The sequence below is a fragment of the Aquarana catesbeiana genome, linkage group LG04 (genome assembly GCF_042186555.1).
Source record: "Aquarana catesbeiana isolate 2022-GZ linkage group LG04, ASM4218655v1, whole genome shotgun sequence".
NCBI classification, from domain to species: domain Eukaryota; kingdom Metazoa; phylum Chordata; class Amphibia; order Anura; family Ranidae; genus Aquarana; species Aquarana catesbeiana.
The window spans coordinates 639,686,787-639,713,305 of record NC_133327.1 but is presented as its reverse complement, the minus strand read 5'-3'; the positions used below and the strand labels follow the sequence as shown (position 1 = coordinate 639,713,305).

Below are 26,519 nucleotides of genomic sequence, written 5' to 3'. Positions count from 1 at the left end.
TATATTTTAACGCATTAAGATAAAAAAACCTGCCTTTAGAACAACTTTAACCACTTGAAGCCCGCGCTATAGCCGAAAGACGGCTACAATGTGGGCTTAAACTGCCGGGAGGGCGTACAGACATCCTCCTGTGCTCGCACTCTGATCACTGAGTCCTTGGGACACTGCAGATCACAGATCGGAGTAAAGGGCCAGTCCAGGCCCTTTAACCATGTGATAAGCTGTCAGCCAAATGACAGCTGATCACATGATGTAAACAGAAGCTGGTAATCGCCTCCCCCCCCCCCCCCCCCCCCCTCACGCTGACATTGTGAGGAGAAAAAAAAAGCAAGCCGATTACCGGATTCTCTAAAAGGGACATCGGTCCCACACAGTGCTGTTAACCACTGCTAACCAGTACCACCTACCAGTGCTGCCTATCAGTGCAGCCTTATCAGCACACATCAATGAAGGAGAAAAATTACCTGTTTGCAAAATTTTATAACAAAACTCTGAAAATTTTTTTTTTTTTTTTCAAAATTTTCATTTTTTTTTTTTTGTTTAGCAAAAATGTAAAAACCCAGTGGTGGTTAAATCTCACCAAAAGAAAGCTCCATTTGTGTGAAAAAAAAAAAGAAGAAGAACAAAAATTTCATATGGGTGCAGTGATGAATGACTGCACAATTGTCATTCAAAGATTGACAGTGCTGAAAATTGGCCTGGGCAGGAAGGGGGTATATGTGCCCAGTAAGCAAGCGGTTAATAAGTACAGGTTCACTTTAAAGCTATGCAATTCTGCCTGAGAAGAAAAATAGAAGTTTGAAATATTGCCATACCTGAAGAAAACACTGACTGACTATCTCCCACATGGGTCATTTGACGTCTGCTGAAAAAAGGAGGGTCAGCTAACTGAAACTCCTTCCCATCAAATATGAAAAGCCGAGGCTTCTATTTACATGACCAGCACAGAAGGGAACCTAGAACCATGTTTCCTTCAGAATCACATACAGGGACAATTCACGTGCAAGGCATTATAAACCTTCCTATCTGCACCATGTGTTTTCCGCTGCATAAGATTATCATTGATCAGGTAGTTTTGAGGTATCATTTGTTGACTTGTATGTACAGCAGCCTATAGTAGAGTAAATCACATTCCGGTGTCAAAACTTTCCCGTTTGTGTTCAAGCATGAGGCAGGCCACATGGCATTGCACAGGTTAACCACCTCAGCTCTGCAAAGTTTATACCTCCTTTGTGACCAGGCCATTTTTTTGTTATTCAGCACTGCGCTACTTTCAACTGGCAATTGTGTCGTCATGCAACACTGTACCCAAATGAAATTTATATCGTTTTTTTTCCTCACACAAATAGAGCTTTTTTTTTGGTGGCATTTACTCACCGATGTTTTTTTTTATTTTTTATGCTATAAAAACGAAAAAAACAAAAACAAAAAAAAACAGAAAATTTAGAAAAAAAAACTCCTTCTATTTTCGGTTATAAAACATATCCAATAAAATAAAAAAAAAATAAAAAAATCAAATCAAAATTCTTCATAAATTTAGGCCAAAATGTATTCTGCTACATTTCAGTGGTAAAAAACACCCAAATCAGCATTTAGTCTGTAGGAAAGTTAGAGTCCACAAACTATGGTATACAAGTTTAAAAATTAATCAATCCTGATGTACCGACGGCCTCTCATCTCATTTCTTAAAGCCCTTAAAAAATTCCAGGACAGTATAAATACAGCTCCAAATGACCCCTTTTTGGAAAGTCGGGGGAAAAAATTAGAATAAAATAAAAAACACGTTTCTTACCTTAGCTATAAAAACACATTAAAAAAAAAAAAAAAACGAACTTCATCAATTTAGGCCAATATGTATTCTGCTACATGTGTTTGATAAGAAAAAAAATCCTAATAAGCGTACATTTATTGGTTTGACCAAACTATGGGATAGATTTATGGAATTAAATTTTTTTTTTTTTACTGGTAACGACAGTGATCAGCGACTTATAGCAGGACTGCGACATACAAATCAGACACCAAGTGACACTTTTTGGGGACCAGTGACACTAATACAGCGATCAATGCTAAAAATATGCACTGTCACTGTACTAAGGACACTGGAAGGGAAGGGGTTAACATCAGTTGCGATCAAAGAGTTAAATGTGTCCCTATGGAGTGCTTGCTAACTATGTGGGGAGTGGTTGTACTGTAGGAAGGCCGAGATCCGTGTTCCCGCTTAGCAGAAACACAAGATCACTACCTTCCCTTCTCACAGAACGGCGATAAAAAAATAAATAAATAAATGTTAAAAACACACATAAACGTGTCATTTAGGAGCGTTCACCATTTTTCAAATGTACATTAAAAAATGAGCAGAGGAACCTGGTGGATCTCTGGCATCTCTTGCACCTAGACTCTTAGGATTACACATTCTACTCTGCTCCGCACATTTCTTACTCCCGGCTGGACTATTTTTTCCTACACCAATCGGCGTTACCCTTACTTAAGGCGGGGGAGATTGGTCTCCGGACACTGTCCAACCACGCTCCTGTCCTGTTGACCTTGACCCTAGGGGAAGCGATAAGACCTCTGGGGACGTGGCGGTTGAATGAAAGCCTGCTCCAACAGCTGCAATATATGAGCTCCATAGCGCGTGATATTAAGTAGTATTTTGCCACCAACACTTCCCAGGAGGTTTCTTCATGGGTGGGATGGTGTGGGAGGCACACAAATGTGTAATTAGAGGATCCCTTATTAAGCTAGGAGTGTGTATTAAACCAAAGCTCCAGCAAGAAATTACCACACCCCTGGAACGTATATGTATCCTGGAACAATCTCATAAATGCTCCCTGGCAACTAATACGGCAATTGTCCTAAGAATTTTAAGAGACACCCTTAATTTTGTTCTACTTACGAAGGCAAAAAGGAAACTTATGCATCCTCGGAGACACTATTATGAGTTTGGGGGCAAGTCAGGCTCTACAGGACACTAAACACAAAGACCCATATATCTACTGTAACATCCCCTCAGGGCTCTAAACGACACAAATCTCAAGATATCGCAAATTGTAGAGCTTCTCATAATAGTCACGAAAACAATTTACCCAACAATGGCGCATTGTCAGACCTCCTGGCCCAGACATTAGGGGTAGAGGACTACCTCCAAAATTCTGGCCTCCCACAACTGACTGCTAAGGATAGAGAGGGAATGGAGGGCCCCCAAAACTGAGATGGAAGTTTTGAGGGCGATGCAGGGTATGGAGACAAACCGGGCTCCTGGCCCCAAAGGTCCCCCTTGCTTTATTATCAAACTTTCTGCTCTCCTAATGCTCAGACTGGTACATTCCTGCAACACCTTGTTGGATGGAGAGGCCCTGTCCGCAGCCACTCTTTCTGCGCACCTAACCTTAATCCCCAAGGAGGGTAGAGATGGTTCAGAATGTTTATCTATCGTCCCATCTACCTGTAAAATGTGGACCTTAACATATTCACGAAGGTTCGACTTCTTCAATTTCTGCCTTCATTGGTTCATAACAACCAGGTGGGCTTCATTTTGAACAGGGAGGCTAGGGATGACATTTGTAGAGCCCTTTCACCTAATCCACCTGGCCCACTCCTGGGACATCCCTATGCTGCTGATTTCAGCGGACACAGGAGGCCTTTGACTGGGTCATTTGGCCCTCTCTTAAGCGGATCCTTGGAGCCAATATGTGCACTTGGGTAGATGCAATATATTCTCATCCAGCAGCTGCGGTGAGAGACAACAAGGCATTGTAGTCTTCTTTTTCGTTCAGCAACGGCACCAGACGGGCATGCCCCCAAGTTCTACCAAGACTTTTATACCTTTTACAAACCCTCCCAGTAGCCATTCCCCGCTATTTCCTTCATGCAACTAAAGCAGAATTTCTGCACTTATGGGGCCACAAAACCAAGCGTATTTCATACCGGCTTCTTGCTCTGCCCAAGGAGAGAGGAAAATAGGATCGAGATCGGGATCTTTACTTTGCCTATCAGTCATCCCTGTCCAGCAGATAACCAGGAAGTAGGATATAAAATTCCTGACCCGCTGGTATAGGACCCCTGGACTCCTCCATAGGTTCTACCCTATTGTTTCTCCATTGTGTTGGCAGTGACAAAAAGAACCAGGCATGTTGTTGCATATTTTTTAGTCATGCTGTAGCATACAACCCTTCTGGGAAGATCTCAGGCAGCTGATTCATAAGCTTACCGATATATCTCTGGAGATGCACCCAGAGACATTCTTACTAAACATTACCCCACATTTGAGACATAGGTACAAGAGATCCCTCCTGATCCACCTGCTTAATGCGGCCAAGGTGTGCAGCCCACAAAAATGGAAACACACTCACCCCCGTCAGTTGGTCAATTGATAGCTGTGGTTAACGAGATCAATGATATGGAACACCTAACAGTGGTATGAAACATAAGAAGGACAAATTCCGCAAAACGTGTTATTACTGGCACGACTTTCAGTGTTCACGAGATTACGTTTCGTACCTGTCCCCTTGATTTGTACAGGCTCAGGCACAGTAGTGATTGACTGCTTGGTATCCTTTGGCTTCTTGGGCGAGCGCCAGCACCTGCACCAACACCTTGCTTTTCCCCTTCGTTTTTTCCTCACTCATTCCTCCCTGATCCATCTATGTTCTAATTTAGGTTTTATAGAAAAGAAAAAAAACACGCTCTTAGGCTCCATTCACACCTATGCATTTTTAGTGCTTTTTGCATTTTGCAGATTTGCACTACAGAACATGTTCCATAGGAAACAATGTTAAATGTTCTGTAGTGCAAATCTGCAAAATGCAAAAAGCACTAAAACTGCATTGGTGTGAATCCAGCCTTATGGCTTAAGCCTGCGTGGTTCGGACCCCTGTTTACACATTAGTATTACATTTTCTTGCATTATATGTTCTAAAGGCCTTGTTCAGGAACTAATGTTTTCCATGTAATCGGATTTCATAATGGTAACAGAATTAAACAAGACTACATGGTTCCAAATGTGTATTTCATCGCTATTACTGTTAAATGTTTTATGAAGGTTTCTGATCTTTCATGTTTGGCACACTATTTTTTGTTATACTGTACTACATTCTTTGCTGAAGAGCAAAATAAAAAAAATTATAAATGATCAGAGGGAAATGTTTTGGAAAACACTTATAAAAGCAAATGCCACTAAACTCTTGAGCATTTTTATGCCACTTTTTTCTGTCAAAGATCCTGGCATTTTTTTCTGCCCCTAGTGTGCATGGACCCTTAGAAGAAAACAAATCTGTGTCATTTTACATAAACAGATTACTACATTTAGCAAATAAAAAGGCAAATTAAGGATCTAAAGGCTCCATACCGAGTGCTTCCAAGCTGGGTTTGATTTGTTCCTGGTAGTGATCTTTCTGAACTTCTTGTAAACATAAAATCTGGAAAAGTAAAAGTATTAATTATGGGTAATATTTAAATAGTGGTGAATTACTAAAATTGGAAGAAAATGTACCAATATATTTCACATTCACCTCCTGCACCTGTCAAAGCGACACGCTATAAATATGCTATATGGCCAAATGTCTGTAGGATATCTGACCATCACATGTACACTATATGACCAAAAGTATGTGGACACCTCTCCAAATTATTGAGTTTTGATATCTCCAGTGAAGGATACAGTTAGACCTACAACGATACTACTGTAGACAAATGTGCTCTTCCAACTCTCTGGCAACAGTTTGGGGGAAAAGTCCTTTTTCTGCTCCAGCATGACTGTGCCCCCATTTATAAAGCCAGCGCCAGAAAGACATGGTCAGTGTTGCCAACCGTCAGTAATTGTACTTGGCGCCAGTAAAAAATGGGCTCTTTTCTCCTGCCAGTGACACCAAAAGGTTGCCAGTAAAAAATACGGCTGTGACGCTCGGCTCGGAACTGCGCATGTGCATTTTCATTCCAGGAAAAGGCCAAGACCATTCAAGCGCCTGCTACCATGTGTTTGGGCGGTGCTGGTGGGGGGGGGGGGGTGGCTCTGGTGGAGGCAGTGCCTGAGTGTGTCATGTGATGTCATGGTGTAAGGACCCAAGCAGAGCCTTGTCTGTGGGATGGGAGCAAGGCAAGCCAGGAGCCAGACTGTCAGTGCTGTTTGGACTGGAGTTGACTGAAGGGACCACCTGGCATGGAAAGAGACTGTCACTGTGACTCAAGAGGGGACACGCCATGTTGGGGAAGTGTCATTATCTGAGCTGCTGCACATTGCTGTGCGTGTCACCGTGAGAGTCCATTTCATGTGTGTGCCGCCCATTCTGTCCTGTCACTGAGCTACTTACTATATCGGAAATAAAATAACAAAAATGCCTGATCTATCTTAAATCATATTGCTATGTGCATACTGTACTTGTTTGTAGCCTAAATACTGAAATTTGCACTTAAAGCTGTAATTTTCAAACTTTTGAAAATGTCAGTAAAAACGTGGCTGTGCCAGTAAATTTTGGGTGTTGTGTCAGTAAATTTCAACCTGGTAGGTTGGCAACACTGGACATGGTTTAATGAGTTTGGTGTGGAGTAACTCAATTGAACTGAACAGTGCCCTGACCTCAACACTAATGAACATCTTTGGAATGCATTAGAATTGCACCAGATTGCAAGCCAGATCTTCTCTATCAGTACCTGTCCCCAGAAATGCCCTTCCTAAAAGAGTGGAGGCCATTAGGCCCCTTTCACACAGTGCTCCAATCAGGTACGCCTGTCCGTTTTTTAGGCCGCCCCGATCAGACACTCCATTCACTTCTATGAAGCAGCGGATGTCATGTCAGCGGTGACATGTCCACTGACACCCACCAATATCTGATCCAATTTGTGAAATCCAGACGGATGGAAATCCTATTTTCCACCCGTCTAAAGGATTGGATCGGATGAAAAACGGACAGGCAGTCCGTTTTCATCCGATCTTCCATAGCGGGGCCCTGACAGGTCTGTCTCAGCACAGTGAGCAGAGACGGACCTGTCATCCGCCTGCTCAGCGGGGATCAGCGGAGCGGAATCCATGTGAAAGGACCCTTAAAGCCAAAAAGCAGGAGGGCAACTCCATATAAATGTCCGTGTCAGGAGTCTACATACTTTTTGCCATATAATGTAAAATGATTTGAATGTAGAAAATCCACTAAATCTTAAAATGTACTGTTCCCATGTTGAGGGTAAAAAAAATAAACAAATAAAAAAGGTACGGTATTTATGTCAGCCAACATTTAGGAAATTCAGATGCAAGGAAAGAAGAAACACATGCCATGTTGAAAATCTAACCAGTAACGAACTTAAAGTGTTTGTTTGTTAAAAATAAAAAAAAATTATATTATAATATATATATATATATATATATATATATATATATATATATATATATATATATATATATATATATATATATATATATATATATATATATATATATATATATATATATATATATTTTGGGGGGGAGGGTTAACAAACACAATATACAGATCCTGGTACCTTAAAGCAGATTACACAGCACAGTGCTTGTGCTGTGTAGTCTTCCCCCCTCTAAACTGTAAAAAAAAAAAAAAAAAAAAAAACCTCCCTGAACCTGCAACTTCCTGTATCCCCTCTCTGCGCTGACCATGAAAATTAGGGCTGCTCAGCCATGATCATCGTGGTCAGAGTATGTCCCTGCATCATATGCTGCTGTCCCCTCTGCTCTCCTCTCTCCCCCTCACCCCCTCCTTCCTGCCGGTCATATCCCCCCTATTATAGGCTGGCATAGCACACTATGTAAGTAGTTTTCAAAAACAAGTGTTCTAAATACCAAATTTGAGCCGTCTTCAGACCGGTCACGTGACTCGCGGCCGCTTTACAGCTATGAGACAGAGCTTCTGTGGAGGAGACGAGCCGCAACATGATCTCCCCGGCTGACGTCAGAAGGAGATCACGGCCCCTCCCGCAGAAGACATCCATCGGAGCTGTAAAGTGGCCGTGAGTCATGTGACTGGCCTGAAGACAGCTCAAATTCGGTATTTAGAACACTCGTTTTTGAAAACTACTTACATAGTGTGCTATGCCGGCCTCTAATAGAGAGGCAGGCATAGTCTTATATAAATTGGTTAACCACTTAAGCCCCGGATCACTTTGCTGGCCAAAGACCAGAGCACTTTTTGCGATTCGGCAATGCGTCACTTTAACTGACAATTGCACGGTCGTGCGACATGGCTCCCAAACAAAATTGACGTCTTTTTTCCCCACAAACAGAGCTTTCTTTTGGTGGTATTTGATCACCTCTGTGGTTTTTTTTATTTTTTGCGCTATAAACAAAAATAGAGCGACAATTTTAAAAAAAAAAAACACGCATTTTTTTACATTTTGCTATAATAAATATCCCCCAAAAATGTATAAAAAAACATTTTTTTTCCTCAGTTTAGGCCGATACGTATTCTTCTACATATTTTTGGTAGAAGAAAAAAAAAAAATTAAGAAATTATTGATTGGTTTGCGCAAAAGTTATAGCGTTTACAAAATAGGGGATAGTTTTATGGCATTTTTAGTAATAATTTATTTTTTTTTTTTTACTAGTAATGGCGGCGATCAGCGTTTTTTATCGTGACTGCGACATTATGGCGGACACATCGGACAATTTTGACACATTTTTGGGACCATTGTCATTTATACAGCAATCAGTGCTATACAAATGCACAGATTCCTGTGTAAATGACACTGGCAGTGAAGGGGTTAACCACTAGGTGGCAGTGTAGGGGTTAAGTGTGTCCTGGGGTGTTTCTAACTGTGGGTGGCTGTGTGTGACACATCACTGATCTCTGCTACGATCACAGGGAGCAGAGATCAGTGACACTGTTACTAGGCAGAACGGGGAGATGCTTGTTTACATTAGCATCTCCCCGTTCTTCCTCCCCGTGAGACGATCGCGGGTATCCCCATGGCGATCGAGTCTGTGGGACCCGCGATCCGAATCACGGAGGCGTTGGCCGGCACGCACGCGATGGCACAGTGGCAAATTTAAAGGGACGTACCTGTATGCCCCTTTGCCTGTCCGTGCCATTCTGCCGACGTACATCAGCGTGCGCCGGTCGGGAAGTGGTTAACAAACCCTTTAAATCCTGGTCAAGTGGCTGCAGATAAAGGGGTTGATTCTTTTCTATACCCACTGTAAAATAATCACATTTGGTTGCTTTGGAGCCTGAAATGAAGACAGACAGTTTTTGTTTTATCTAGTTGTATTTACTCAGTGCAACTTATAACATCCAAGTGAAAGATAACACCATAATGTAAAAAATACATAAATAAATAAAAAACAGACTCACCGAGTTGGAAAAAGTACACCCTTTTGTCAGTATCCCACTATCAAATTGAACTGAACTTGAGCATTTCTGCAAAGAGTGGGCAAATATTGCAAAGTCCAGATGTGCAAAGTTAGTTGACACATATCCCAACAGACTAAAAGGTGAAAATAAATGTAGGTAAAAAAAAAAAAAAAAAAAAACTACTGACACAAGGGGGTAATCCTTTTTCCAACTCAGCGATTCTGTTTTTTATTTATTTATTTTTCAGACATGTTGATGTTATATCTTTGACTTGGATGTTATAAGTTGCTGAGTAAATACAGCTAGATAAAACAAACAAAAAAAAAAAAAAAAAAAAAAAAAACATGCCTGTCTTCATTTTAGGCTGCAAAGCAAAAAATGTGATTTTAAAAAGGGGGTGATTCTTTTCTATATACACTGTGTGAACTTGATACACTTTGTTTCTAAAACCCGGGGGGGGGGCCTATTCTCCACATCAGTCAGCGGGTGTGCAGAGATTTGTCGTAAGCGCCCTCCTCCCCGTTTCAATACATTGGTACATTGCTAATTGTCAGACCCCCTACACTGTCACACTGAGGAGTTAGTCATTATTAGCCAAGGTTCATTTTAATATAAAATTTTCACGATTTTAAATTTCTTGTTCTTCTAGATTTCGGTTACTGTATATAACACAATGAGAAAAAAAAGGAGTGATTCCATAGGACACAAAACCCAAGGAGTTTACAGAAACTGGCCTGAAAGTTTACAGGTAAAATACTGGTCAGTCTTACATCAGCGTTCATTTCTTCCATTTCCCTAAGGATGTTGGGCAGCCGGTAGTTCCAGAACAGGTGAGGGCGCCGGCAGTGGTCATACAGGTATGAGTTATCTTCCAACAGGTCTTGGGAGAGAATATTATAACACAACACGGAAAAATCAAACTTTCCTTTTTCTCCAGATGGCTCACAGTACAGGTGACTGAAGTCCTCCCACTTCCTCTTTGTTGTACTTTCTGCTAAAGAGGACAATTAAAATATTACAAAAGTGAATGCCATAGGAATATGATTGATTCTTAAATGTCATGAATATTCTAACAGAGAGATCTTCCTGTGCTTGTTCTCCTTGGAGTTTTGGGTGTTGCAGCACAGCTTTGTGTTTTCCAGCTCCTTCTGTTGTATTTACACTAACACCCCCCCAACTGACAATGCTGCTTTCCAAAGGTGCCCCTGTGCTTCTTCATCCAGAGTTGGGGGCATTCTAATACAGGAGGTATGTTACTGGCCAGGTCACCAGGTGAGAACAGAGGGAAGAAAGCCCAAAGAGAGAAAATCAATGCAGCCATCTGTCAGGGCCCAGATCTGAACCCGCAACCTCTGAAATGCCATCTGAGATGCTGGACAGCTACCTGTCTGATTCCTTGGACAATCTTGCCTTGTCTCTGATGAACCTTGAACTCTTTGCTCCTCCCATGAAATTCCTAAATTAAGCCATGTCTCTGCACTTCCTGTTTGCCAGATTATTATGCATTTCTCCAGCCCATATCTTGCTCCTTTCACTCCTGCAACCCTCTCTATCTTCATTACCCACCCTTGGCTTGTTGCTCACTACGTTTTTACTTGATCCCAACCTGTAACCACTTGTTACCGACATTTGGCTTATTTACCTACTATGTTTCTGCTTGATCCAGGACCCTAGCTTTCTCACCTCCTGATGGGCCAATCCTGAGGACCGCAACCTGGCTCTAGCTTGCAGCAAAACCCATCTCCACCATCAGGAGTTCTGGTGAAGTCCAGGTTAGTGCTTAGCCACCACTCCTTAGGTGAGCCTGCATCATCCACCAGGACAACCTGCTCATGTACTTATCCTGCTGGTTGGTGGAAGGCTCTGTACTGCTATAACTATTGGTCTCCGAGCCTGATTCCTGACCGTGACACCACCACATCTAATGATTGTAATATATTGCAGCTTTCCAGTTTTGGCTTTAATGTTACAAACAAAAAAAAAAACTACCTTTCCATTTTAATGTAATTTTATGTAAAATTACAATAGAAAATTTCATTTTTGGTGAGATACCCCCCAAGGCTGCTTTCACATGGGAGCGCACCTATTTTCACACCACAAAGCTTCAAAAATGCACTATGCATTTTTAAAAACGCATAGTGCATTTTAAATACATTGCAGGCATCGCATAAGCAGTGAATAGCGGTTTAACCACTTGCCAGTTGTACTGCGGCAGAATGGCACGGCTGGGCGAAACGACGTTATGTTATGTCGCTTTGCCCTGTGGCACACTGCTCGCCCCCGGAGCCGATGCGAGTGCCCCGGTGGTCACGATCACCGTCGGGCTCCCACGATCGCTGCTGACACACGGAGAACCGGGATCTGTGTGTGTTAACACAGAGTATGAACAGCTATCTGTCATCTCCCCTACACAGTCCCCTCCCCCCTCCAGTTAGAACACACACTAGAGAACACAATTAACCCCTTGATCGCCCCCTAGTGTTAACCCCTTCACTGCCAGTGACATTTTTACAGTAATCAATGCATTTTTATAGCACTGATCGCTGTATAAATGCCAATGGTACCAAAAATGTGTCAAAAATGTCTGATGTGTCCACCATAATGTCGTAGTCCCGAAATAAAAAAAAAAAAAAAAACCAACGCAGATCGATGCCATTACTAGTACAAAAAAAAATAATTAACAAAAGTGCCATAAAACTATCCCCTATTTTGTAGACGCTATAACTTTTGCGCAAACCAATCAATATACGCTTATTGTGATTTTTTTTTTACCAAAAATATGTAGAAGAATAAATATCGGCCTAAATTGAGGAGGGGGGGGGGGGGGGGGTGTAGCTATTTACTGGTGGTTAAGGACATTGGAGGGTGCTGGCTCTTTAACAACCAGCATTTTATTTATTTTTTTTTTTTAAGTGTCATGTGACCCCAAAAACATACCTTGGGTGCATTCTTGATGCAGTTCTAATTGACTTCAAGGTGCATCTTTGGTGCGCTTTTGGAACAATTGTCCCTATCCCCATACATTGTGTCGCATTAAGATGCTCATCTATTATATTATTATTTAAGGTACCCATATAGCGCCGTCAATTTACGCAGCGCTCCACACATACATCGGTCCCTACCCTCAAGGAGCCCACAATCCAAGATCTCCAACTCACATTCATATACTAGGGCCAATTTTGGACAGAAGCCATTTAACCTACCAGTATGTCTTTGGAGTGTGGGAGGAAACTGGAGTACCCGGAGGAAACCCACGCAGGCACAGGGAGAACATGCAAACTCCAGGCAGGTAGTGTCGTGGTTGGAATTCAAACCAGAGACCCTTTTTTACTGCAAAGTGAGAGTGCTACCCACTACACCACTGTGCCGCCAAAAGTGAAGTCATTTATTCTAACCAGAAAAAGGTTCTTTTACTATATGATCCTTTGACCTTGAGTGCATTCTGTTACCAAAGGTCAGACTTCTAGGGTTAAACCCTAAAGTCTAGAGCTGCACGATTCTGGGAAAAATAAGAATCACGATTTTTTTGCTTAGAATAAAGATCACGATTGAACTGCAACTGGGGGTATACGCGAGCTAATGAATACTATACTTGTGTACATCCCCGTCCTTTTCTCTCCCCCCCCCCCCCTTCCCGGATTGACTAACCCGTCGTTACCTCAGGTTATGGACAGGGGTATAGGAAACAGAAGAAAAAGAAAGAGAAGAAAAAGAAAGAAAAAGAAAGAGAAGAAAAAGAAAAGAAGAAAAAGAAAAGAAGAAAAAGAAAAGAAGAAAAAGAAAAGAAGAAAAAGAGAAGAAAAAGAAAGAAGAAAAAGAAAGAAGAAAAAGAAAGAAGAAAAAGAAAGAAGAAAAAGAAAGAAGAAAAAGAGAAGAAAAAGAAAGAAGAAAAAGAGAAGAAGAAAAAGAAAGAAGAAAAAGAAAGAAGAAAAAGAAAGAAAAAGAGAAGAAAAAGAGAGAGAACGAAAGAAAGATAAAATATTGCAACCACCATTTTATTCTCTGCCAAAAGAAATCTATATATCTATCTATCTATTATAGAACAAAAGGTTACAATGTTTAGAGTTTGCTCAGGCTGTGAAACTTGGCAGACTGCCTGTTTTTTGTTTGACAGCTGTGCTTGAGCAGAGAACTCTGTATAGAATCGGGAAAATGCTTTAAGATCGCGAGGGGAAATGAATCGCAATCTCGATTCTTAACGATTAAACGTGCAGCTCTAAGGTCACAACCAGCTAGCATCCCACTAACCAAAAGAGGACCCCAAATGGGAATATGGGTGCTCTTGGTGGATAGAGAGGTCACAGCTGGGTGACAAAATTTCAAATCTGATAGCTAATATTTTCCTACATGATAAGCTATCCATCTATGGCAGGCTCTGGCACTGCTGTTTTCCTAGGAAGGAGCTACCCACTCCATTCTTGCTAGCAGGGAAGAAGCAATCTTAGCAAGGTTCAGTTAATTTGACATCCTGTTCCACAGTACACAGCTGAGTTGCAATGTTACCAGCCTTACCTCTGAACTCTGGTTGGGGACTGGTTGACAATCCTGATGGATCCTGTGCTGAAGGAACACTGAAGTCATTAGCTGGTGGATAGGATCGCTTTGGCATCAGTTTCCTCCCACTGTCATCACCCTCCATGTTCTTCCTTTTCCTAATTGGTTCATCCCCTGTAGAGTTCATATTATAGTGTGAAATGTGAATCCACGATGGCTGACCAGGAGCCCAGGGAAAACAAGGGGGACCAAGGAATGCAGGTGTCCGGGGAAAAGGGTAGGGTCTGAAGTATTCCTGAGGATGCCAAGTGCTGACAGGCTGGTGAAGATTCTGAGGATAATATGTAGGATTCTGAGGATAATATGTAGGATTCTGATTCGGAGGATAATATGTAGGATTCTGAGGATAATATGTGGTCCACCATGGGCATCTAGGAAAGTCTCTATTTACACATGAGACCCGGGAGTGCCCAGCGTGGGCAAAATATCTGCTGCCCACACTCTGTAGATGCCGTGGGAACATCGGAGCCCCTGAAGAAGAAATTATTTATGAATAGTGGAAAAAAACAAAACAAAAAAAAAACAAAAAAAAAAAAAACAAAACACAGGAATGTATATACAGCATTCAATACATCCGGTAAAGTGGACAGCATCATTGCTTTGCAGAGCTTTTGCCCTGGTTTCAATTACCACCAAGAATATTACATTTACAATCTAATGTGTACTAAAACACGTGTAAACTCTGCAGGGTCTTGGCAGGTGTATTTAATGAGAACCTCTTACTTTGCCCATTTGGAAAAGGGTGGGGGCATTGGTTTAAGTGATATTTGCCTGCTACCTTCAATAGGATTGAACTGAGAATTTACTGCAGCTTCACAGGTGATATCTTGTTGGATTAGGCTGCAGGAGGCAGACCAAGATACATCATACATGTAAATACAGTCACACTTTAACCACTTGCACCCCCTTCCTGCCCCGGCCAATTTTCAGCTTTCAGCGCCGTCACACTATGAATGACAAAATGCATGGTCATGCAACACTGTACACAACATTTTTTATCACTTTTTTCACACAAACAGCTTTCTTTTGGTGGTATTTAATCACCACTGGGGGTTTTATTTGTTGCTAAATAAAATGAAAAAAAAAAAAAAAAAAAAAGGATCAAAAAATTTTGAAAAAAAAAAAATAAATAAAACTTCATAGTTTGTTAACAAATTTTGCAAACAGGTAATTTTTCTCCTCCACTGATGTGCGCTGATGAGGCTGCAATGATAGGCTGCACTGATGAGGAGGCACTGGTGGGTGCCACTGAGGAGGAGGCATTGATGGGCACCGATTGGCAGCACTGGTGGGACTGCACTGATTAATCAGTGTGCATGTCCCTTTTACAGAAGCTGGTTATCGGTTCTCCTCATGCTGTCAGCATGAGGAACGGAACGCCGATAATCGGCTTATGTTTACATCGAGATCAGCTGTGATTGGACACAGCTGATCACGTGGTAAAGAGCTGCTGATTGGCATCAGCCGTTTCCTCTGGACATGGCGATCACAGAGCGCGACACGGCGGGCCCGATCACAGAAAGGCATCATTTGACGGCCTCCCAGAACTAGACGACTGTTGCATGGACTTCAAATGGTTAAGGATAGCCAATCTCTATCATAAATGCAGGTTCAATTTCATACTTCTGTAGTTGTGGGAAAAGAAACTTCAGTGGACTTTTTACTCATAAAATGCAAAAGGGGTTAATAGAGACTGGGGGACTTCCGATCATATACACACAGTATCTCACAAAAGTGAGTACACCCCACACATTTTTGTAAATATTTTATTATATCTTTTCATGTGACAACACTGAAGAAATGACACTTTGCTACAATGTAAAGTAGTGAGTGTACAGCTTGTATAACAGTGTAAATTTGCTGTCCCCTCAAAATAACTCAACACACAGCCATTAATGTCTAAACTGCTGGCAATAAAAGTGAGTACACCCCTAAGTGAAATTGGGCCCTAAGTGTCACTATTTTGTGTTGCCACCATTATTTTCCAGCACTGCCTTAACCCTCTTGGGCATGGAGTTCACCAGAGCTTCACAGGTTGCCACTGGAGTCCTCTTCCACTCCTCCATGACGACATCACAGAGCTGGTGGATGTTAGAGACCTTGCGCTCCTCCACCTTACATTTGAGGATGCCCCACAGATGCTCAATAGGGTTTAGGTGCGGAGACATGCTTGGCCTGTCCATCACCTTTACCCTCAGCTTCTTTAGCAAGGCAGTGGTCATCTTGGTGATGTGTTTCGGGTCGTTATGTTGGAATACTGCCCTGCGGCCCAGTCTCCAAAGGGAGGGGATCATGCTTTGCTTCAGTATCACAGTACATGTTGGCATTCATGGTTCCCTCAATGAACTGTAGCTCCCCAGTGCCGGCAGCACTCGTGCAGCCCCAGACCATGACACTCCCACCATCGTGCTTAACTGTAGGCAAGACAAACTTGTCTGTACTCCTCACCTGGTTGCCGCCACACACGCTTGACACCATCTGAACCAAATAAGTTTATATCTTGGTCTCATCAGACCACAGGACATGGTTCCAGTAATCCATGTCCTTAGTCTTCTTGTCTTCAGCAAACTGTTTGTGGGTTTTCTTGTGCATCATTTTCCTTCTGGCACGACAGCCATGCAGACCAATTTGATGCAGTATGCGGCGTATGGTCTGAGCACTGACAAGCTGACCCCCCCACCCCTTCAACCTCTGCAGCTACGCTGGCAGCACTCATACGTCTATTTCCCAAAGACAACCTCTGGATATGACGCTGAGCACCTGCACTCAACTTCTTTGGTCGACCGTGGCGAGGCCTGTTCTGAGTGGAACCTGTCCTGTTAAACCGCCGTATGATCTTGGCCACCGTGCTGCAACTCAGTTTCAGGGTCTTTGCAATATTCTTATAGCCTAGGCCATCTTTATGTAGAGCAACAATTCTTTTTTACAGATCCTCACAGAGTTCTTTGCCATGAGGTGCCATATTGAACTTCCAGCGACCAGTAATGCCCTGTACACACGGTCGGACATTGATCGAACATTCCGACAACAAAATCCATGGATTTTTTCCGACGGATGTTGGCTCAAACTTGTCTTGCATACACACGGTCACACAAAGTTGTCGGAAAATCCGATCGTCCTGAACGTGGTGACGTAAAACACGTACGTCGGGACTATAAACGGGGCAGTAGCCAATAGCTTTCGTCTCTTAATTTATTCTGAGCATGTGTGGCACTTTGTGTGTCAGATTTGTGTACACACGATCGGAATTTCCGACAACGGATTTTGTTGTCGGAAAATTTTATAGCAAGCTCTCAAACTTTGTGTGTCAGAAATTCCTATGGAAAATGTGTGATGGAGTCCACACACGGTCGGAATTTCTGATAACAAGGTCCTATCACACATTTTCCATCGGAAAATCCTATCGTGTATACAGGGCATTAGAGGGTGAGAGCAATAACACCAAATTAACACACCTGCTCCCCATTCACACCTGAGACACTGATGATGAGTCACATGACACCGGGAAGAGAAAATTACTAATTGGGAAAATTTGGACATTTTCCCTTAGGGTGTACTCACTTTTGTTGCCAGCGGTTTAGACATTATTGGCTGTGTGTTGAGTTTTTTTGAGGGGACAGCAAATTTACACTGTTATACAAGCTGTACACTCACTACTTTACATTGTAGCAAAGTGTAATTTATTCAGTGTTGTCACACGAAAAGATATAATAAAATAATTACAAAAATGTGAGGGGTGTACTCACTTTTGTGAGATACTGTGCATCTCCACTTCAGCTCCGAAAGGTTTACCCCATCCACGATGAGGCCATTTTTTGCCATTTAGCACTGCTACATTTAAAATGGTAATTGCGCGGTCATGCAATGCTGTACCCAAACAAAATTTGTATCATATTTTTCACATAAATAGAGCTTTCTTTTGGTGGGATTTGACAACCACTGAGATTTTTATTTTGTATTACAAATTGATAAAGACTGAAAATTTTGAAAAAAAAAAAAATATATATATTTTTTTACATTCTGCATAAATAAAAATGTTTTTCAAGAATCAAATTTCGTCATAAATTTAGGACAAAATGTTTTTATACCTGGTGATCAGCGACTTATAGTGGGACTGCAATAGTGCGGCGGACAACCTGACAGTAACTGATGCTGGCTGGGGACTGACTAAATGACACTTAACATCTCCAGTGACACCAATACAGTGATCAGTGCTAATGCGCTACACTTTCACTGTACTAATGACACTGGCTTGGAAGGGGTTACCATTTTGTCATTTGCTCAGCGGGTTCCAGCAATAAATCATTGGCCGGGACCCACTGATCAGCATTCGCTGGAGTGAATGGCAGCACAGCCGGGGCAGCAGGCATGTGCCCCCTACCCGGAAGAGCCGGGTCATGTACGTGATTCGGCACAGTGGGGCCACTCTGCCACAGAATATCTGCAGTAGGCGGTCACCAAGTTGATAAGTATGGATGGTATGCCTTCACACTACAGCTGTAGATAAATTCTAAAGTATATTCTACACTGCTCTATCAGATGAAAAAAAATAATATGTATACATTTTATGTACACACACACCAATCAGCCATAACACTTAACCCCTTTCACACTGAAGGTGCTTTACAGGCGTTCTAGCGCTAAAAATAGCGCCTGTAAACTGCCTCCCCGCACAGCACCGCTAAAACAAGCGGCACTTTACCGCTAGCGCGGGGTGGTGTTCAGTGTGAAAGGGGTCTGAAATCACTGGCAGGGTAAAGTGATTGTAAAGGCTCATTTAAAAAAAAAAAAAATAAACAAACATGTCATACTTGCCTGGTCTTTGGAATGGTTTTGCAAAGAGAAGCCCCGATCTGCTTCTTCTGGGGTCCCCCACCGGTGCTCCTGGACCCTAAACCCCCACGCACGGCTCAATCCCCCCCCCCTATTTCCATGTTCTGTGTATGACCAGATATAGTGAATGCAGGGTCCTGGGTTTAATAACACTCCCCCCCCCCCCAACATACTTACCTAGGTGGATGCAGCATCGGTCCCCCGGTGTCTCTGCACTGAGACTTGAGCCGCCGAACATCCCTGAATCACCAAAGGCTCGGTTCTCTCTGCTCCCTGAGCGGAGAGATGCTCACTTTCAATCAGCAGCTCTCCTGCCCTGCTCCTCCACGCTCATTGGAGTGATGATCTGTGGAGGGGCCGGGAGCGGCCGCTTCAGCGGCTCACTGAAAGGCTGAGACGGGCCATCAGTCCAGGCACCTGGCAGATCCAGAGTCGGGATGACGCTGCGCCCGGACTGATTCCTGTGATGTCAGCAGAGAGCGGACTTCAGTCTGTCACAGGAGTGACAAACAAAATTGTACTCTGTGACCCATAGGAGAAGCCCAGCCAAACAAGCTCAGGCTGAACTTCTCCTTTAACCACTTAGTGCCAGTCGAACGCAAATATGTGGCCTCTCAGCACCTGTTCCTTATTTGCAATAATTGCCCCTAATACACCTGTGCTGAGAGCGCCCTCCCGGGACAGTTACCGTCTCTTTACCGAAAGCTCCCAATCGATCCTCGCAGTCAGGAGTTTTCGGACCATGTAACAGCCAATCAGGGCGGTCATGTGATCTTAAGCTGTGCCCCACCTCATAAACCTTCTAAAGGGCTGGGAGGTGCCAAGAGGTAAAAATAATCTGCAACTGACAGCTTGGTGCCACAGATCATCACATACCTTCTGAGGTCTAGTACAGTCCATCCCCCCATGGGTCAGGGGTGTTATGGCAGCAAAAGGAGGATCTATTCAATGTTAGGTGGGTGCTCATAAAAGTTATTGCTAAATTATATTACATACACACACATATAACTATATATACTGAAGATATGGAGGAATGGGATTATAGTGGTGCTGATAACAAATTGTACATAACAAGTTGAATAAAAAAAATATAATTTCTTTATTAGTACTAAAATTTCCCCTTTTTGTACTAATAAAGAAATTACATATTTTTTTTATTCAACTTGTTATGTACAATTTGTTATCAGCACCACTATAATCCCATTCCTCCATATCTTCAATTTTGCTAAGCGGGATGATTTTATATATATATATATATATATATATATATATATATATATATATATATATATATATATATATATATATATACACATACACACACACACACACACACACACACATTATATGCATGTATAAATATATACATATACACACACACATTATATGCATTTATATATATACACATATACACACACACATACACACACACACACACATTATATGCATGTACAAATATATACATATACACACATTAGTATCTCTATCAGAAATCACACAATTATGTAAAATTCTTATAAAACTCTCCAAATCTCGGTGGGCGGAGCCTATCACCTTCCATAACACTGTATACACACACAGGCCCTGCAGGCCTCTCTCCATAGTCATCAGCCATTAATAAGAACACAATGTTATTTTTTTTTCCTCCTGTCCGGCTGGAGCTCGTCACCCTGTCAGGCTGGGGCCCTCCACCGCCTCCTCCTCCTATGTGGCCGGGTGCCCCCTCTCTCCTCCCCACCACTACACTCACCTGACCCTCACCGAGCTCGGCCTGCACAGTGCACACACAGCACAGCCTCCATGACGGAGCGGAGCATGCCGGGAAACCCGTTTAACAGCGCTCTGCATTGGTCAGCCGGCTCCGGCTTCTGATTGGCTGCACAGCCGGGTACAGACCGGAAGTCGCTCACACAGGGAGAGCTGTGTACTTGTGTAGTGTACTGCTTAGTGCTCAGTGCAGGGACAGTCCTGTGTTGGAGGCAGTGCTGGGATTATAAAGGGAACAGAAGGGGCTGCTGTCCTTGGGCTTCCTACTATACAGAAACATCATTAAAAATGTTTTTTTTTGGGAAGCAATATTCTGCATTCAGACTGTGGTGCTTTAAGCGGGGTTTCGCTTAAAAAGTAAAAGTCAGCAGCTACAAATACTGCAGCTGCTGACTTTTAATAATCGGACACTTACCTGTCCCAGGGTACAGCGATGCGGTGAGAACAAAGCCCCGCTCTTCTCCCCCTCCTCTCTGCGGTGCCGGCATGGTCACTGTGGACGCCCAGCTGTGGCTTCATAGCCGGGCACGCACTGCGCATGCGCGAGCCGCACTGTGACTGGACAGGCAATCATCTGTGACGTGTCCCAGATGATTGCCGGGGGGGGGGGGGGTTGAACTGACTTCCTGCGGCCCCCGGGAGGAAGTGGGATCTGGAACCCTCTAAAAAGAGGTTTTCCGCTCCCCAAAAAAAAAAAAAAAAAAAAAAAAAATGACATGCCAAATGTGGCATCTCAGGGGGTCACCTTCCCTTAAAGCGGAAATTCCATTTTTGGGTGGAACTCCACTTTCACACACACAGGTTATAAAAAATATGCTGCATTTTTCTGCAACATCTTGGCAAAAAAATGTACCTGTAGTTTTTGAGTGTACTTATGTGTATACTGCGTTTAGATGTGTATGAGTGTAAAGTCATTCTAATAAATGTATTCTAGCCATTAGAATAAAGTTATGGTCATAGGTGCTTTTATGCACGTGAAGGCGTACATTATGCTGGAAAACTCTCTAAACGCAGGTTTGGGGTATTTTATGTCCCTGAGTGCTGCTCTAAAATACGCCATTAAACGACGCAATTAGACAACATGGAGCTGCTTTCAGAGGCATTAAAAAAAAAAAATAAAAATGCTGGACACCTCTAAAAGCAGCATTTTTTCTACCCGTGTGCATAAAGCCATTGGTTTTAATCTAGTATAAGATTTATTTTTTCATAAATAATTTTATTATTTAACAATATTGTAATAACCACTTGCCCTCCAGAAGATTTTACCCCCCTTATGACCAGGCTATTTTTTGCAATGCGGCACTGCTCTGTTTTAACTGGTAATTGTGCAGTCATGCAACATTGTACCCAAACAACATTTTTACCATTTTTTTTCCACACAAAAAGAGCTGTCTTGTAGTGGTATTTAATCACGATTGGGTTTTTGATTTTTTTTTTTTTAATTATATACAGTGAGGAAAAAGTATTTGATCCCTGCTGATTTTGTAAGTTTGCCCACTGACAAAGAAATGATCAGTCTATAATTTTAATGGTAGGTTTATTTTAACAGTGAGAGACAGAATAACAAAAATAGCCAGAAAAACTCATTTCAAAAAACACACTACGCCGTGAAGGACTGAAATCCTACAGAGTCCGCAAGGTCCCCCTCCCCAAGAAAGCACATGTACAGGCCCGTCTAAGGTTTGCTAATGAACATCAAAATGATTCAGAAGAGAACTGGGTGAAAGTGTTGTGGTCAGGTGAGACCAAAATTGAGCTCTTTGGCATCAACTCAACTTGCGGTGTTTGGAAGGAGGAGGAATGCTGCCTATGACCCCAAGAACACCATCCCCATGTCAAACATGGAGGTGGAAACATTATGCTTTGGGGTGTTTTTCTGCTAAGGGGACAGGACAACTTAACCACATCAAAGGGACGATGGACGGGGCCCATGTACCCTCAAATCTTGGGTGAGAACCTCCTTCCCTCAGCCAGGGCATTATAAATGGGTCGTTGATGAGTATTTCAGCATGACAATGACCCAAAACACACGGCCAAGGCAACAAAGGAGTGGCTCAAGAAGAAGCACATTAACCGCTTCAGCCCCGGAAGATTTTACCCCCTTCCTGACCAGAGCGTTTTTTGCGATTCGGCACTGCGTCACTTTAACTCACAATTGCGCGGTCGTGCGACATGGCTCCCAAACAAAATTGACGTCCTTTTTTTCCCCACAAATAGAGCTTTCTTTTGGTGGTAATTGATCGCCTCTGCGATTTTTATTTTTTGCGCTATAAACAAAATAAGAGCGACAATTTTGAAAAAAAACGCATTATTTTTTACATTTTGCTATAATAAATATCCCCCAAAAATATATAAAAAAACATTTTTTTTCCTCAGTTTAGGCCGATCATATTCCTCTACATATTTTTGGTAAAAAAAAAAAAAAAAAAAAAAAAAATCGCGATAAGCGTTTATTGAAAAGTTATAGCGTCTACTAAATAGGGGATAGTTTTATGCCATTTTTATTAATAATTTTTTTTTTACTAGTAATGGCGGCGATCAGCGATTTTTACTGTGACTGCGACGTTATGGCGGACATGTGGGACATTTTTGACACATTTTCGGGACCATTGTCATTTATACAGCGATTAAAAATGCACTGATTACTGTGTAAATGACACTGGCAGTGAAGGGGTTAACCACTAGGGGGCGGGGAGGGGTTAAGTATGTCCTAGGGGAGTGATTACTAACTGTAGGGGGATGGGCTGTGTGTGTGACGTCACTGATCTCTGCTCCGATGACAGGGAGCAGAGATCGAGTGACACTTATCACTAGGCAGAACAGGGAGATGCTGTTTACAACGGCATCTCCCCGCTCTTCCTCTCCGTGAGGCGATCGCGGGTATCCCCGCGGCGATCGAGTCCGCGGGACCCGCAACCCGACTCACGGAGCTCCCAGCCGGCGGCGCGCACGCAATGGCACGGCGGGGAATTCAAATGGATGTACCTGTAAGTCCATTTGCCCAGCCGTGCCATTCTGCCGACGTACATCGGCGTGCGCCGGTCGGGAACCGGTTAAGGTCCTGGAGTGGCCTAGCCAGTCTCCAGACCTTAATCCCATAGAAAATATGTGGAGGGAGCTGAAGGTTCGAGTTACCAAACATCAGCTCTGAAAACTTAATGACTTGGAGAGGATCTGCAAAGAGGAGTGGGACAAAATCCCTCCTGAGATGTGTGCAAACCTGGTGGCCAAATACAAAAAACGTCTGACCTCTGTGGATTGCCACCAAGTACTGTTTTGTGAAGGGGTCAAATACTTATTTCACTCTTAAAAATGGAAATTAATTTATAACTTTTTTTAAATTAGTTTTCTGGATATTTCTTTTCTTGTTATTCTGTCTCTCACTGTTAAAATAAACCTACCATTAAAATTATAGACTGACCATTTCTTTGTCAGTGGGCAAATGTACAAAAATCAGTAAGGGATCAAATACGTTTTTCCCCTCACTGTACACGAAAAAAGCCCGGAAGTTTTGAAAAAAAAAAAGTAGAATTTAGTTTCACTTTAAATTAAATGCAACTTTTGTAATAAAACTATTTCTACCAGCAAATTATTCCTCCTTCAAACAAGCGGGTGGGGATTGGTAAACAGATCGGTTAAACAGTACTTTTACCATTCCCCCATTCACATACTGCGTGTGCGATGCAGAATTAACTGGGCATGTTGAGATGACAGGTGGCACTGCATGTCAAACTCGCCCATTCAAGTCAATGGGGCCACAATGCAACTGTTAGCTAAACGACTGTCTCATGGTTGCCGTGCTAAATGCCTGACAGAGGCTGCACTCTGAAAAGCAATCCACAGATCGCTTTTCAGAGAACATACAAGTGTTTTGAAAGCAGCATGCAGAGATGCATTAAAGCAGAAGTGCGGGATTTAAAAAAAAATAAACCTTTAGCCTGGGTTCACACTGCTGCGTTGCGAGACACCGCAATTCACATATACCCACACTGGAATATAATATATATACACACACACACACTAGTCTGTGATCTGGCCAATCTCTGACAACATCTGTCCACACCTCTGGTTCCTAGTAGTGTACTGACTATGACGACATCTCTCCTGAGTCCTGCTATCTCTCCTTGATTTAGTCATTCTTTATATTCAGGTCAATAACACGGAGGTCGCAAGGGGGCCTCATCAGAATTTTGCTATGATTTGTAGTTACACCCCTGCTCACTGGTTCTGGTTATGACAGCCGGGCCAGCGAATCTGTCCTCCTTTCCAGTTTCTGATTGGTCTTGTTGCTGCCTCCTTAGCCCACCTCATCAGGTATGCACCGTAATCAGTGTAGGAGCAGTGTCCATGTCATCAGGATATAACAGGGGGTTCCAAATGTTCTAAACAAAAGGGCCAGTTTACTGTCCTTTAGACTTTAAAGTGGCCAGACTGTGGCCATTGGGAGTAGAACACGTCCCAGGGTTAGTTGAAGTAAACCATGGCTGCTCAACCTGTGGCCCTCCAGCTGTGGCGGAACTACAACTCCCATCATGCCTTTGGGAGTCATGCTTGTAGCTGTCAGCAGCTTGTAATGCCTCAGGGGACTTGTAGTTCCACAACAATGACCCATCTTTGGTATCAGTAATAGAAAATTGTGCTCCATCACTGGTGTAATTTCTAGGAATTGTACCCCATCACTGGTGTCTTTGAGAGGAACCGTTTTCCCATTGTTGGTGTCATTGGCAGGAATTATGCCCCTTCGATGGTGTCAGTGACTGAAATAGTGCCCCAAGGGCCAGATAAAAACAATGGCCACAGTTTGGAGACCACTGGGATATTACACGGCACTGCTAGAAGTTCTCGTACACATTTATCCCCAATGAGCAGAAGATTGGGACGCTGGCAGTTGCAGGACCACGGGGTGTGAATAGGTATGTTTGAAACCTTGTTAGGAAAAAGTCTCTAGGTTACTGAATGGGGGGGGGGCGCGCAATATAATTTTAAGCACTTGCCTGGAGTACTGCTTTAAACTCAAACTTTCTGCAGTTATACTTGATCACAGTACAACACTCTCTACGATAGATACATTTACCATAACAATTCATTCTAGTGTGACAAATGGTTTCCAGACATTTGCTGATTTGTGATTGAAGTCCACCATGGCTGATCAGTTTCCTAGCATTGAAATAAATCAAAAGCTGGGTAAATTGATCAAATGGAGAGTATTCTTATTCAGTTTAATCATTTCAATTGCATTAATTGAAAGTGTGCTTCACTACTGGGCAAAAAGTTTCCATGCGATATAAGCATTAGGCTTCTTTCAGATAGGTGGCAGTGCTTACCGCAGTAGATCGCTTTTCAGAGTGCGGTAGAGCAGCGACGTTTGGGAGGTGCTACTGCTGCTTCCTGATGACGTTTTTTTTTTTTTAAACTACTTTTTATTTTTGCATTGCTGAAAGTCAATTTTAAATTACAGGACCTCTCTCCGCAAGTGTTTGGCTCGTGATTGCAGCGCAGCCCCAGTTTATCTCAATGGGCAAGCTTGACAGGCGGTGCAGCCCAAGTTAAAAATGCCACTGGTGCAGCATGTGTACAGTCCTGTTAGGATTAAGGTGGGTGGCCAAGGAGGCAGTAAAACCTCCTCAGCTGCTTGTTTTTACTGGCCTTTAGCCTCCCGTGTGAAACAACCCTAATTATCATTACCAGGATCACATGTACATGAGAACTGTGTATAATAATATATTTACAAACACATAGCTTTACCTCTCCTTTTTCTCTTATTATTCATTGCAGCCACTCAGATATTCTACTTGCATTACTTCTGAGAATTCCTGGCTACATAGGACTAGGCGAAGATAATTATTCATCCAGCTGAGTGTGCAGTGTATGGCTAATGGGAGATCTCAAAAACCTGGAGAGTTTGGGGATTTTTAAAGAAAATGGTGTAAAAGGCAAGTGTAAATATGAAGCTCTTTGTGGTACAAAATAATAAGGTTGCAATGGGGGGACATTTTTTTTTGTTTCTTTTGTTCCATTAGTTTACCGCTGGACCATGGAATATGGATTCTGTTG

At 42.6% G+C, this 26,519-nt stretch overlaps 1 protein-coding gene across 3 annotated transcripts in view; it reads right to left on the bottom strand.

The window, feature by feature from the left end:
• The window catches only part of ANGEL2 (angel homolog 2), a 41,907-nt gene extending 21,308 nt beyond the window's left edge, over nucleotides 1-20,599 (bottom strand). Inside the window, exons 1-4 of one of the 3 annotated variants that reach the window (XM_073628394.1) lie at nucleotides 20,449-20,599; nucleotides 13,824-14,336; nucleotides 10,082-10,305; nucleotides 5,348-5,417 (exon numbers count right to left, since the gene is read on the bottom strand). In XM_073628394.1, coding sequence (XP_073484495.1) covers nucleotides 5,348-5,417; nucleotides 10,082-10,305; nucleotides 13,824-14,328 — 799 coding nt within the window. In that variant the 5' untranslated portion in view covers nucleotides 14,329-14,336; nucleotides 20,449-20,599. The remainder of the gene's footprint in view (nucleotides 1-5,347; nucleotides 5,418-10,081; nucleotides 10,306-13,823; nucleotides 14,337-20,448) is intronic. The other 2 variants (XM_073628396.1, XM_073628395.1) reach the window with 2 other exon arrangements.
• Nucleotides 20,600-26,519: the final 5,920 nt, after the last annotated feature.